The sequence below is a fragment of the Geotrypetes seraphini genome, chromosome 1 (assembly GCF_902459505.1).
Source record: "Geotrypetes seraphini chromosome 1, aGeoSer1.1, whole genome shotgun sequence".
Classification (NCBI taxonomy): Eukaryota; Metazoa; Chordata; class Amphibia; order Gymnophiona; family Dermophiidae; genus Geotrypetes; species Geotrypetes seraphini.
The window spans coordinates 213,049,262-213,064,745 of NC_047084.1; the positions used below are offsets into that span (position 1 = coordinate 213,049,262).

The 15,484-nt window shown below is 40.3% G+C and overlaps 1 protein-coding gene across 2 annotated transcripts in view; it reads left to right on the forward strand.

Moving 5' to 3' along the window:
• SCFD2 (sec1 family domain containing 2) overlaps positions 1 to 15,484 on the forward strand; it is a 622,955-nt gene that overhangs the window by 216,686 nt on the left and 390,785 nt on the right. For both annotated transcript variants that reach the window (XM_033945427.1, XM_033945418.1), the window contains exon 5: positions 9,013 to 9,262. In XM_033945427.1, coding sequence (XP_033801318.1) covers positions 9,013 to 9,262 — 250 coding nt within the window. The remainder of the gene's footprint in view (positions 1 to 9,012; positions 9,263 to 15,484) is intronic.

A 15,484-nucleotide genomic window follows, 5' to 3' on the forward strand; every position in this document is an offset into this window, starting at 1 on the left:
TGAATAATGTGAATGTTTTTATAGGGATGTTTTTAAATCCAGAAGTGACCTATTTATATTATTTTATTTGGCTCCCCTGATGACAGACAAACTTGAAACCACATGACCAACAGGAAATTTAGGTCATGACTTGTTACATTTGTAACTCTTGCGTAGGAGCTGTTTGACCGTTGTAGCTGATTCATAGAAAACCACAGACAAGAGAATTCCTAAATCATTAAAGGTGATTTGATAATGACAAACTGTCAGTACGTTTTGTGTAAAACACTTTACCAAATTCCCTGTGGTGTCTGACAAAGGGAAAGGTTTGTTTTTCCTGTTTTTCATGAATTGTAGCCCAACTGGTCTTTTTAGAGACAAAATAGCCTCTTAAATCTGGCAGCTAAAGCTGAGCTTCACTTCTAAACTATTCCCCAGGAGATATGAAACAGAATTCCAAAGATATGAATATCTTAAAGATATATACTGCATATATGTTATGGTTTATTATAGCATATTGTCTTTGATATAGTAACAGAAACAGTGTTGAGATGCTGAAGTATTGTAAACAGTCCATCCTTGAGTCCCTTCAGAGCCCAGAGAAGGGAGGAAATGAGAACAAGAAAACCAAAGATTAACAGAGAAAATACAACCACGTGACAACAGGCCTTAGTGTAGCCAGGTTAGTGCCTGTGAACTGGTTTTGAGCAGGTACAGTCCAATAAGAGGATAAGGAGAAAAACTGCAGGTAAGAGAAGCATGACTAAGTGATACCACAGGATAGCAGGGTTGTCACCAGTAGGCTACAGATCTTCATTAACCAGATTGGTGCTAGCTGTTTGGTGGCTGGTACCATCCAGCAAGGCCCACAGGGAATCAGCAGACTAGAAATTTGTGCTGCAGCATCACTCGATTTGGTAGCTGTCTAGAGAACATTATACAGCTTGTAATATCCTAACATTTACATCCAGTTTCAAGTATCCATTATATGGGAAACATTATAATTAGGACTTCTGATTTTACAATTAACAAACAGATAAAACACTCCCAATGCAAACAAAAAGGAAAAAAAAAAAAAGAGCTTAGATGTTTATTGGATAAACACTGAAAAATGAACCACTTTCTCTAACACTCTCACCCCTCCCCTGGCTTGCATTGTATCCTATGCTGTTTTGTGCCTTTTCAGTGCTAATGACTTGATTCTACTGTTCCAGCTTTTTTCACTTTTGGTAGCAGTACTCACCCTGTGCATTAGCCCAGAAGGAGAATGTCTTGCCTCCAATTCAAAAATTGAATAAATAATTTCTTTGAATGAGGTGTGGTAAAGACAGTGGACAGCAGGATTTAGTTGCCTCCAATTCAGACATTTTGATTATTTTATATTACAACGTTGTTCTCTGCATGACTCTCTGATACATCGGACATCCCGGACCCCTGAAGAAGGAGTGCTTCTCCGAAACACGGACCATGTTGGGTCCGATGTATATGAGAGCCATTTTTATGGATTACAATTTTGCATAGACTTTCAATAAAGATTACTGCACCTTGTACATTCCACTCTGCGGTTTTTTCCTTGATTTTTGGTGTTTGCCTTTTACTGCAGACCGTTGGATTTTTCTTTGTTTTCCAGTGGAATCAAGCACATACATTGCTAATGATAGCAATGCACTTGCTTGATTTCACTGGAATAGTACCCAGCAATAGCAGAAAAAAAAACACTAATTAACACTGATTTTTTTTTTGTGCCCTTGATAAAACACCTAATTATCTGGAAAATAAATAGGCAGTAGATTGGGTATCAAATTAAGGTTTGGGATCTCTTATGTTTATTATAATAATAATAATAACAACAGTTTATATACTGCAGGACCGTGAAGTTCTGTGCGGTTTACAATGATTAAAAATGTTACAGATTGAGTAGTATTAACAGAGTTGAAGTTTAGCAATCAGTTGTGGAGAAGGATTGTGCAGTGCAGCTGCCTACGTACTTTAGGAACAGATATGTTTTTAGGTGTTTCCTCAATTCCCCATAGGTATTTGCAAGCATGAGTAATTGTTTCAGCTCTTTACCCCATAATGCTGCTTGATATGAGAAGAGATGTTGATGATGTCTTTTAAATTTACATCCTCTAACCAGTGGGGAAACGAAATTCACGTTTGAGCTTCTCATATGTTGATTGTTTGAAAAAGAGAAAAGGTCAGATATATATCTGGGGGCTAGGCCGAAAAGTACCTTAAAGCAGAAACAACTGAACTTAAACTTCACACGAGCCTCCATCGGCAACAAGTGCAGGAGTCGGTAGGAAGGAGTTACGTGATCGAACTTCTTCAGCCCAAAAATCAGCCTGACCGCTGCATTTTGCACCAGTTGTAATCACTGCAAGTTCTGGGTAATTGCCACATAGGCGATATTGCAATAGTCAAGTTGGCTTAGTATAAGGGATTGTACCATAATTCTTAACGATGAAGCATCAAAATATGCTCCAATGGGCCGAAGCTTCCAGAAAAGTGGAGAACCTATAAAGAAGACAATAAAAACTGGCTGTGGCAGGTGAGATAGATCCTTAGTGTGAACAGAAAGAACTGGGCAGACTGGATATGGGTTAGTTGCCTTTTTTTTTTTTTAAACCATCTCTCTTAAATATGATGTTATATGGTCAACTAAGAATAAATCCCCTAAATTCATATCATCCCTTTTAGGCACTCCTATTAAAGAGACTATTTCCTCATTAGATGTATTATTTAATTGTAATCTTATATTTGTGCCCTATACTTTTTCCTTAGTAAGAAAACATTTTTGTTTAAAAAGAATATGAATTCTTAACCCTTAATTATAGATAATGTGGTGTATCATAATTCTTCATTAGCACTTGCACCTTCTATTTAGGTAAAACTAATACAACTCCTGCAACTTAAGAGTAAAAATGCTTTTTAACACAAAACAATCTGATCATGTTAATCCCTGTTCCCTTTACCAACAGAATAAAATTTAAGATTTTAATGTTGACTCGGCCATTTTTGCTCTGGTGTTTCACTTTACCTGAACTAATTTCTTATTTCTTATAAGCCAGCAAAATCTTTATGGTCATAACATACAGCATTACTTCTCAAGTCAGTCTACTGCTACTGCTTATCATTTCTATAGTACTACAAGGCATACACAGCACTGCACAGCAAAACATGGAAGAGACAGTCTCTTGTTCCAAGAGCTTACAGTTTAGTTAAGACCAACAAATTGGATAAAAAGGTGCATCTATACAAAGTGCTAAGGTAAGGGAATTACAGAGGGACAGGTGTGGAAGCTTAGCAGGTGGATTAGAGTTTGGAATTGAAAGCAGCTTCAAAGAAGTGGGCTTTGAGTCTGAATTTGAATACTGCCAGGGACAGAGCTTGATGTACCGAGGTAGGCGGTTTGTTCTAGGTATCTGGTGCAGCAAGGTAGAAGGGACAGAGTCTGATGTTGGCCATAAGGGAGAAGGGTACAGATAAGAAAGAGTAAGCAGAGTTTCTGGGGTGGAGCATAGGGAGAGATGAGAGAGGAGAGATACTGAGGATCTGCAGAGTGAATATGTTTGTAGGTCAACAAGAGGAATTTGAACTGCATGCGCAAACAGATATGGAGCCAATAAAGTGACTTGAGAGGGGTTGTGTGGGCATAATGACATTGGTGGAATATGAGTCATGCTGATTTAACAGATTGAAGGGGAGAGAGATGGTTTAGCGAAAGGCCAGTGAAGCAGGTTGCAGTAGTCTATGCAAGAGGTGATGAGGGTATGGATGAGGTTCTTAGAATTGCCCTCAGAGAGGGAAGGTCGATTTTTAGCAGTGTTGTAGAGAAAGAAATGACAGATTTTGGCAGTCTGTTGGATATGTGAAGAGGAGAGACATGAGTCAGATATTACTCCAAGTTTGCAAGCCGACAAAACAGGGAGGATGAGGGTGTTGTATGGGTGGGTCCTTAGGCACATGGGCCAATTAGCCCCTAGGCCCTTCCCTGGTATATTTCACAATGCTCCAGGAAGGAGAAGGCCTGCCATTCAGACAAAGGTGGGCCTGCCAGACGGAGGGAGGACCCGGCCAGCCGACCATCAAAAAAGGTTAGAGGCGGGTCCGGGGAGGGCTCGGGGAGGTCAGAGTGGGTTTGGGGGGGGGGGTCCGGGGTGTGGAGAAATGCAGGAGAAAATGGAGAAAAGATGAGGTGCAGTGGATCTCTGGAAAAGAGGAAGTGGCATGACTCTTATTGCAATAATTTATAGACCTTCATTTTTCTTGAAACCAAATGTACTTCTTAGGTGCTGAAATGCATCACCATTTCTGTCCATCACCTTGACAAAATTTTTCAGCAGACCCAGTTTTATGTGAAGTGCTGGAAAATATATTTTCTCACAATATACTAACAGCAGGTGCTTCACATTTTATCTGCCCGGTACATATTCATCTTGATTTGGCCATTGTTTCTGCCTGTTGTGGCCATTGTTTATGCCTGTCTTGGTTGGCATCATCACGATTGTTCCAAAACAGAATAAGCACATGTATTTGGTGTACCCCAGTTCCAGACCCAGAAGGAGTGACACAACTTTGAGATTCCTACAGAGGTTCCACTGGTGATCTGTACAATGTGTGTGTTTTAAAATTGTGTCCATCAACTCGTACGTTTCTTTCAACCCAACTGCATGAACAACAGGAACAGATGGCTTCTGGTTTCCATTGTGTAAAAGTACAGCTTTAAGGCTTGCTTTGCTTTAATCGATGAATAGTCTCCATTCATCAGAAACATGTTCATATCCCAGTTCATGCATGAGACCATTAATATCAGTACAGAAATAAATGTTTCCTTCCATTTGATAAAAGGAAGCCAGGATGGTGTGATGATGATGGAAAAAAGATATTTTGGTGTCCTGCCTTAAAAGCTTCCATTGCTTCAGCCTTGAACCCAACAATTCTACTTTCTCCTTTGACAGTGACAAGTCTCTAACCAGATTATTAAGATCTTCTTGAGTTAGCAGGTGAGGTTGTTTTTCATCCACTTCAGGTTCATACAACTCCTCCACAGCAGCAGAAGCACATTCTTCATCTGAACTTTTGATACATTGTGCTGCAGATGTGGAAGGAGGAATTGGAACTGGATTCTTCGAGTCATGAGAAACGGGTTTAATTGCTGATGGGCAATGCAGCACACATGAGGTGCCCATGCTTTTTATCTTGGTCACCAACTTTACTGCCAAAATCATGCTTGTATGCACTTTGAAGTCTGCTGGACAGATTCTTTCACTGATTTTGTGCAGTAAATTGTCCGCAGACATAACAGAAATTATTAAGATGATTAACACAACTTCGTCTGTTCATAATAATTCTAATATCTTAGACACAAACAAACAAAATATAAAAATTCACAGGTAGAAAAAGCAGCACAATCACTTTTTAAAATAAACTTTCAAATTACTGGTGTATGTGATCGATGAGCTGTCCTAATATGCAATATTGTGTTACAGAAACAGTAAAATACTTCATGGTAGTGTTATTGTTGAAAATCATATAAACACAAACGTAAAAACAGGATGTGATAGATGAAAACTTTTTTCAGATTTAGAGTCAGCATGTGGCCCTTGTTAAGGTACAGGTGACAGAACTCAAGTAACAAAATGCTTGTTGACCAGTGTAAATAATTCTTTGAGCTAGAAGCTTATCAAAGTAGTTTACATAGCACAAAATAGGATCTAAGGCAATATAATTTTACCGGAGGTACAAAAGTATAGATAAATTCACATGAAATATTGAAATATATATTTAACAACTAATATTACAGTCAACAAAACACATATGGGACACTGCAGGTCTCGCCTTTCTTCCTACTCATCCATTTTTCTAGTAATGGTTGCTGAAATAAAACACACAAAAAAAATGTATGGGGTCTTTTTAAAATAAAGAAAAGACGGCTCTTACTATAGATACAGGTATTCCATATATAAGATGCTAAGAAAGAATAATAGAAGCACTGCAAGCTCTTAAAATGCATTTGAGATGGTGAAGGTCTAATAGGTAAGGAAGCCCGAGAAAAGCACCGTGACACCCCTAACACACACACGAATCAGCATTGTGGCAGCAAAAATAGCAGCACATGCCAGCAAAAATGGCAGGAGGGATGCCTACTCCCTCCTGTCTGACCGAATGCCCCCACCTGATCCTGGATCCCTATACCAATGCCCCCCCCCAACCACCCTCTACCCTCCCCCCAAAAATAACAGCAGGAGGGATGCACACTCTCTCCTGCCACCGGATGCTTCCCTAAACCTCACCCCCCATTTCCTGAATCCCCCCCCCCCCCCTGTATGTTTGCTAGACATTGGGAGCTGGAGAGAAGCACATCCCTCCAGCTCTAAGCCCCGCCCATGGAAAATGACTGGCCTTCCTCCCCTCCCCAGTTTACCATTTGATGCATGGGAAGAAACCTTAGGCATCTTATTATTTATTTATTCAATTTTCTGTACCATTCTCCCAGGAGATCTCAGAATGGTTTACATGAGTTTATTCAGGTACTCAAGCATTTTTCCTTGTCTGTCCTGGCGGGCTCACAATCTATCTAATGTACCTGGGGCAATGGGGGGATTAAGTGACTTGCCCAGGGTCACAAAGAGCAGCATGGGTTTGAATCCACAACCCTATGGTGCTGAGGCTGTAGCTTTAACCACTGTGCCTTAGGTTCCTCCCTCTGTATCCCATGTGATACACAGGGAGGGGCTTAAGGTCTGATGTCTGAGCAAAGCAGACATCTGAGAGGCTCCTCCCTCTGTATTTTATGTGATGCATTGGGAGGGGCTTAAGCTCCTGCTTTGCTCAGATATCAGACCTTAGGCCCCTCCCTGTGTATCACATGGGATACAGAGAGAGGAGCTTAGGCGTCTGAGCCAATCAGGGCCTTAGGCTCCTCCCCATGCATCACATGGTGCACTGAGGAGGGGGAAGGCCTGTCATTTTCCACAGGTGGGGCTTGAAGCTGGAGGGATGTGCTTTACATTTCATTATTTAGCATGCGCTACCATAAATGAACGTGTTTTGATAAAATACTGCACAATTTTGCCATTTAATGCTTGTTAAAAGACAAAAATTATATGCTCTTCTTTTAATGCACATTAGTAACTACCTCTCTAAGGGGTCCTTGTACTAAGATGTGCTAACGGATTTGGTGAACTCTAAATGATGACCAGCCAATTGTATTCCTGCATGGCAGTTAATGCACGTTGATTCATGAGCAGACGCATACGTATGTGTGCATTACTTTTCCTAGATCAGGGGTGTCAAAGTCCCTCCTTGAAGGCCGCAATCCAGTCGGGTTTTCAGGATTTCCCAAATGAATATGCATGAGATCTATTAGCATACAATGAAAGCAGTGCATGCAAATAGAACTCGTGTATATTCATTGGGGAAATCCTGAAAACCCGACTGGATTGCGGCCCTCGAGGAGGGATTTTGACTCCACTGTCCTAGATGATTCTCAGAGGGAAAAATCTTCCCCTTTGAAAGCTGATGTAAAATCTGCAAATATAAAGTTCCTACAGACTTGACACCTATGCACTTTATTTAAAATTGTCCCCTAAGATCACAATTTTATTTGGCATTATTGATACTGAACTTAAAAAAAAACAACCCAGTATTAAAATGGCTGTAACAGGGTAGCTCCTATGTCATGGACTCTTGTCACATAACTAGAAATGCTGCTGCAAAACAATATCCTTATTCCTTTCTCAAGTCTGAAAGTATTGAAAACTACTTTGTAGAGGCGTTTAAATGAATGAATATTAGTATTTTATGGAGATGTTAACATTATTGTATGTGGAAGTATTATAGTGGCTGAAGATAATTTTTATGGAGGTTTACCTTCTTGTATGTTATGTATGTCCTAATATTATGATTGCACTTTGTAAGCCACTTAGGTGTAAGCGGGTAAGACATTTTTTTTAAATACATAAATAGTTATGACACCATTTATGTACAGTAAACATTGGCCAAATTCCTTGCAATCACCTATTTTCTATCTTTTACCTTTGCTGAAGAGGCAGTTCTAAGCCTACTTTGATCTCCCTGCTACTCTGTACTCCCCCCACCAATAGTCAGGAACTATGATTGTAGGGAATCCTGGTACATGGGAGCCATCACAGGACCATTATTACAATGGCAAGAATAGATATGATGGGGTAGGGGGATGTAATATAATAGAACAATCCCCAGATAGTACCAGATGTTGGCTAGTGATGCCAGATCCCACTCAGCCTTTTTTTCAATTGAGCTGGAAATAAAAAGGAACAGGAAAAAAATTGCAGATCATTAACCACCCCACCCCCCCTAGATTAATAAAATTTACTTCTCTCAGTGATCATATTTTACTTACTTTACTACTATTAATTATTTCTATAGCGCTACCAGATGCACACAGCGCTGCACAGAGTCACAAAGAAGAAGAAAACAGTCCCTACTCAAAAGAGCTTACAATCTAAACAGGCAAGATAGACAAACAGGATGTCATGGATACAGTTAAGGGGAATGGTATCAGCGGGCTGGGTTGGAGGGCAGAGGAGTAGGGTTAAGGATTGAAAGCTATATCAAAAAGGTGTATTTTGCCTGCATAAAGTAATCTCTAAATCTAATTTACCTATTGTGGATAACATATTGATAAATCTAGGCATGAAGTCATATTTTATTATTTTTTTTTTATTCAATTTTCTATACCGTTCTCCCAGGGAAGCTCAGAATGGTTTACATGCGTTTATTCAGGTACTCAAGCAGTTTTCCCTCTCTGTCCCGGCGGGCTCACAATCTATCTAACGTACCTGGGGCAATTGGGGGATTGAATGTGGAAAAGAATAAAAATTGAGTGTAAGTGATTTTTTTTCAATATACATGATAATATAAATGTCATATATGAGCTAATTGTATTCTATTTTTCTGAATTTTCAATTGCAGATACATGTAATATAGAAGGAAAGGTGTTTTTCCCACCATTTCCATCATGTCATAGAGATTATCTTTTTGTTTCAGAATATCGGGGATTCACAGTTGCCTGGCGTTTTGAATCAGTTATATCCCATGATAAAGTCTCACAGCGAGAGAAAGGGTGATGACTATAACCTTGATGATCTCCTTATGTTGCTGGTTTACATTTATTCTTTGGTTGGCGAGATCCCCCTGCAAAAGGAACTAGAAGTAGCAGAAGACAAGATTAAGAAGAAGCTTGTCCAAGTTTTCTGTGATGAGCCCGAGTTGTCATCTTTATCACTGAAAATTACAGGTAGGTTGAAAAGTTAATACCAAGAATAAGACTTGTATCCAAAAGAAAAAAGGGATAGTTACTGTGAAACAAGTCAGCCACTATTTTACCTGATTTGCAAAGCCATGGTAATAATTAACCACTATATCCAAAAAATCAAGAAAAGGATGCCCAAAATAAATCACAAAAAATTGCACCCTCCAAAATACAGGACAAAAAAGTCACCTTTCTTTACAAAAAGGGAGAAAAGACCTCAGTGTCTAATAGGGGCTCTTTAAGCTTCCCATATAGACAGGCTAGTTTTAAACAGAATTTAATCCTAGCAGACACATCCTTAGTCAGAAAAACTCCCAATTAGTAAGTGAACCTCTATTCTAATTTTCTAATAGTTTTATATATTTTCTTATAGTTTTATATATTTTTTAAAACTTTTCTTCAAACAACAATTGTCAAAAATAGAAGTCACTTATCTGAGCACTTCGATATTCAGGTGTAGTCCTGGAGTAAAGCAAGCAGGAAAAACTGCTCTATGGAAAAAAGCTATCAGTCAAAACATTCTTCCAAAATATCCATATTTTGGAAGAATTTGGATATTTTGGAAGAATGTTTTGACTGATAGCTTTTTTCCATAGAGCAGTTTTTCCTGCTTGCTTTACTCCAGGACTACACCTGAATATCGAAGTGCTCAGATAAGTGACTTCTATTTTTGACAATTGTTGTTTGAAGAAAAGTTTAAAAAAATATATAAAACTATAAGAAAATATATAAAACTATTAGAAAATTAGAATAGAGGTTCACTTACTAATTGGGAGTTTTTCTGACTAAGGATGTGTCTGCTAGGATTAAATTCTGTTTAAAACTAGCCTGTCTATATGGGAAGCTTAAAGAGCCCCTATTAGACACTGAGGTCTTTTCTCCCTTTTTGTAAAGAAAGGTGACTTTTTTGTCCTGTATTTTGGAGGGTGCAATTTTTTGTGAATAATTAACCACTTACATATTCTGAATATTTAAATGACACTTTATGTAATTTATACCAGCAGATGGAGGGATGGAAAGATACTGCACAAGGGGATTGGTGAGATGATAGGAAAGATGCTGTATATGTGGGGTATAGAAAGGAAATAGGAAGAATTGGGGTGGAGGAGAGGAAGGGAGAGATGATCATTGTACATGAAAAAAATAAGACATCCTCGAAAATAAGACCTAGTACCTTTTTTGGGCCCCAAATTAATATGAGACAGTATCTTATTTTCGGGGAAATACGGTATATACCAACAAGGAAAGATATAATATTGCAAACAACTAGAGTGAGTGTTTTTTTTTTCATGTCCAGGTCTTGCAGCAAGGGGGATTGAAAACTTTTAAAAGAGTACTATTCTGTAAAATGAAGTACGGGTGTTGAAAACTTATTTATTCTGTAGTGGAATGATGGATGTTGTGGTCAAGAGATGTGGTCTGATTTTATATGGATGTTTGTTATTTATATTATGTGTGTGACTTTGTTATCCGTAAAAGGCAGACTATAAACAAACTATAAACTATGTCAGTCCTCCTGTTTGTGCCATAAGACGCTGGTATAATAAACAGACTCAGGTTCAGTAGCTGCATAGTCCATTGCTTCATTTGGTTTCTTTCCTATGACTTTCTATATGGGTCTTGCAACCTTCTTTTTTGTTTCACTCCTAGTAAATACGCATAAGCAGAAATATTGGAAATGGGGAAAAATCCATAGACCAAATAATAATAATAATAAAACCATAATAAAACAACACATTTTCTACTAGAAATACTTCTGTTCACAACCTTGAAAAATATAGAAATTAAAATTAAAAACATTAGAATGTGCCTTGGTTGAAGAAACTTTGGTGTGTGAAACATTTGTAATTACCAAACAGTATAAAAACTGTTTTCACATATTAAGCAGAGAAATGCATTTGCTTTATTTATTTAATAATAATTATAACTTGGTCTATAAAATTCCAAGGGCAACAAAACACGTGGAGGGGCATAATAAAAAAAAACGTCTAAGTCCCCTCTTGGCCTAAGGTCTTAAACTTTGAAAGTAGAAGCAGGGAAAATGTCTATTATTTTAAAAAAAACATAAAAAAGGAGGTTTTTTATGATAATGGCCTGTCTCTACGTTTAGCTGTTTAAACGCCCAGACCACCACTATGTCTAAACTTATACCATATAAGCAACCTAAAAAAAGCCTAAGCCCCAAACGTCCAAAACAAGGGATTTCCTTTGTCTAAAAGCTGGATTCTGTAACCGGTGTCTGTGAAAAACAACACCGGTTACAGAATCCACCCCCCCCCACCAATGATCCGTCCAACGATTTGAAGGTATGAGGGGTGGGATTGGGGGTGGGGGGTCACGGGTCAGCAGGGGGGCTGATCGAGGGTTCGGGGGGCAGTCGTGGGGGGAGTTGCATCGAGGGCAGGAGGGCCTGTGATCCCTCCTGCCCGTATTTTAGTGAGGGGTGGAAGTTAGAGGGCCAGGAGGGCTTGGGCTTCCTCCTGGCCGGATTGTGTGTGGGGGAGGGGGATTGCGGGGCAAGAGGGCTTGGGCACCCTCTTGCCCCGTGATCCCCAACTCCCCCCATGACATTGGGGCAAGCCAGTAGGCCAGCCATCCCAGGAATGGGGTCGGATTGGCCCAGGCAGCTCAAACCCCACCCACAGATGGGGCCTGAGGCACCTGGGCCAACCAGAATAGGCCCAGAAATCTTAGGCCCCTCCTGTGTGCGTGGCCTTAGGCACATGGACCCAACCCGGCCCGGTGGGGCGATTGTGGGGGGGAGGTTGCGTCGAGGGCAGGAGGGCCTGGGATCCCCCCTGCCCGTATTTTAGTGGGGGATGGGGGTTAGAGGATGTCCCCAGGCCAGGAGGGCTTTGGCTCCCTCCTGGCCGGATCGTGTGGGGGGATGGGGGGTTGGAGATCGCTGGGCCAGGAGGGCTTGGGCTCCCTCCTGGCCTCATTGGACTCGGCTGGGGGTTGGGGTTGTGGAACGTGGGGCAAGAGGGCTTGGGCTCCCTCTTGCCCGATCATTGTCGGCGGGGCCAGGAGGGCTTGGGCTCTCTCCTGGCCTGATGGTATCAGGGGGAGGGGTGGATCACTGCAGTAGAGATGGGTCATCTCTCCTGCCGCTTTAGCGATCCCAAGTGCCGCATTTGGCAGCACTTGGTGGTATCGCTATCGCGGTAGGGGAGATGAGTCATCTCTCCTGTCCTGATGGTTGCGGTGGGGCGGTGGGTAGGTTGCAGTGCCGCTGAGCTGATTGCACCAGCCGCCATCAGCTCAGCGGCCCCTTTTTCGGCACTTATACCTGTTTTGACTTGGTCTAAGTCAAAACGTATAAGTGCCGACTAGGCAACCTGTCAAAACATTTGGTTATACCTGTTGTACGCCTAGGTGTAGGTTGGCTCACCTCCCGCCCACCCCCACCCTTTCCCCGCTTCTAAAAACGCCTCTTTTCGCTCTATGCGTTTAGATGCAGGGGAAAGGCCTAAGCTGGTTTTAGATATGTCTAAAACCAGCTTTGATAATGGGTACTTGGACGATCAGGCTTTTTGATCGTCCAAGTAGCCATTTAGGCCACTTTTTAGACGTGTTTTTTATTATTATTATTATGAGCCCCATACAGTATCATAGAATATATTAAAATTAAAAAGGGAATAAGCAGAATCTAAGATGGTCTTTTCCTCATGCTCCTGGATCTAAGATGCTTTAATATTGTTTTTGGAGTGAGAGTTACTCCTTATCCTCCTTTATGGCCTTCTCTGTTCTTGTTTATGGATAATAATTGGGAAATATCGGGCTGCAATAGACAGAAATAAACTTAGAATTGCTATTCTAAAAATAAAAATGTTTGTTAGATTCTATTGTCCCCTTGTCCTTACTGGTAACCCAACATAACATAAGAACATAATATAAGAATTGCCGTTGCTGGGTCAGACTAGTGGTCCATTGTGCCCAGCAGTCCGCTCACACGGCAGCCTCCAGGTCAAAGACCAGTGCTCTAAATGAGTCCAGCCTCATTTGCTTACGTTCCAGTTTAGCAGGAACTTGTCCAACTTTGTCTTGAATCCCTTGAGGGTGTTTTTCCCTATAACAGACTCCGGAAGAGTGTTCCAGTTTTCTACCACTTTCTGGGTGAAGAAGAACTTCCTTATGTTTATATGGAATCTATCCCCTTTCAACTTTAGAGAGTGCCCTCTCGTCCTCCCTACCTTGGAGAGGGTGAACAATCTGTCTTTATCTGCTAAGTCTATTCTCTTCAGTATTTTGAATGTTTCGATCATGTCCCCTCTCATTCTCCTCTTTTCAAGGGAGAAGAGGCCCAGTTTCTCCAATCTCTCACTGTGCAGCAACTTTTCCAGCCCTTTAACAGGATAGTGGAAATGGGAATCTCTGTCACTTAGGTTTGTTTTCCAGTAGTCCTTGGAGATACTGTGGGGTAACTGTTTAGGAGCAGTAGAGATGGATGAAAAAGATGAAGAGTAGATCTTTGTCAAATATAAAGGGAATAAGATATGGTAGGCATGGGGAAAGTAGAAAGTATTGTGGATCATCTTAGATAGAGAAAAGATTACTTTATATTCATCTAGATGTCATATATAGACCTCCAGCTCAGGCAGAGTAACTGGACAGAGATCTGCTCATAGATATTCAGAAGTTAGAAATGAAGGGAGAGCTCTGAACTTACCTGCAAAATATCTTACCTGCAAAATCTGTAAGGAACAATAAGATTGCAGACGGCTTTTAAAGCGTTCTACTCTGATAAAGGGTGATAGAATCCCCATCCAATGGAAATGCTGACACTGGGTATAGTATTATCAAATGGAGGTATAAATAACATTGCTGTAACCAGCAGCACAGTAAAGAGCTACTATCACTTCACAGTATCCCCAAGGCATCTTGGGGAAACAAATATATCTTCTCAAGCAAGGGAACATCCCACTATATCATAATATAGTTCTTGCAAAAACAGTTCTTCCTTCAGATTACCAGTAAAGACAAGGGGACATATGGAATCTAACAATTATTTAATGTTGGAACTACAGTTCTAACCTTATTTTTGTCTAATGCAGCCCAATATTTCCCAATTATTCCAAAAATGTTATGATTAAACTAGACGGGTATCATCAGAATCCGGACTACTAGAGACTGATGGTTAGTTTGGTGTTCCATAGAGCATAGTTGTGGCAGATTTCTTTCTTCTCTCATTGCTTGGTTTGTGCTCTCTCTCTTTCTCTCTGGTGTTTGGTTTTTAATATTCCTTTTTGCTTCTGCTATGCTGGACACTCCAATTTATAACCTTAGCTTGGACCACCTATTCTCAAACTGGTACCTCCTAGTTTAGTTCTCTATATTTGTCAAAAACTCTTCTGATATAAGAGAATAATCTTCCTATGATGTAGTCTGGTCATGTGGATACAAGGATACAGCACCCCGTCAGCAGGAGTCCTGCCTTCATGTTGTTGATCATGTGAAATGGCCGCCTGATCTTGAAAGGCCACTCTTTCTTCTCATGTGGTTATTTAGCCTTGTACCCAACACAGGGCAGGGTGCATGTATGGTGTTGAACCGCTACCAAATTGTGTAACTTATTTACCAGCCATCATCCGTCAGGAATTTCTGTTTAGACCCCTTGTTTCATTTCTAAATCTCCCATGATTAATAGTTATTTATAGCAAAAAGGTATGCCAAAATGACAAATGGTGAAGTTGATAGGCTCATACAGCAAAGTCGTCTGCACTTACATGATACACTGCAACGACGGGACCTTACACGTTTTGTTCACAGAAGCACTGGCAGTTTTTCTGATTTGCGGCGTTACCTAGCTATTTTTGCTCTTTTAATGTATTGCTTAAATATTGTTGGCTGAACAGTATTGGACCCCTGAAGAAGGCTACCAGTTAGCCAAAACATGGACCATGTAGTGTCCCCTCATTGAGGTGTACCACATATGTACAGATCTTTGCTCTATAAGCCTATCAACGTCACCATTTGTCATACCTTTTTGCTATTTCACATGCTGGAATAAACTTGCTTGATCCGGTACATTGGTTCCACTTCTTGCCTGTTTTTTTGTTGTTGTTGTTGTTGTTGGTTTGTTTCTTCTGTTTCTGAGGTTATTTGGTTTGTTGCTAATAGTTATTTATGTTATGTCTAAAAATAGCTGGCTTACAAAGGTAAGGAGAAGTAAAAATAGAACACAAAAGTAATACTTGTGTAATCTTG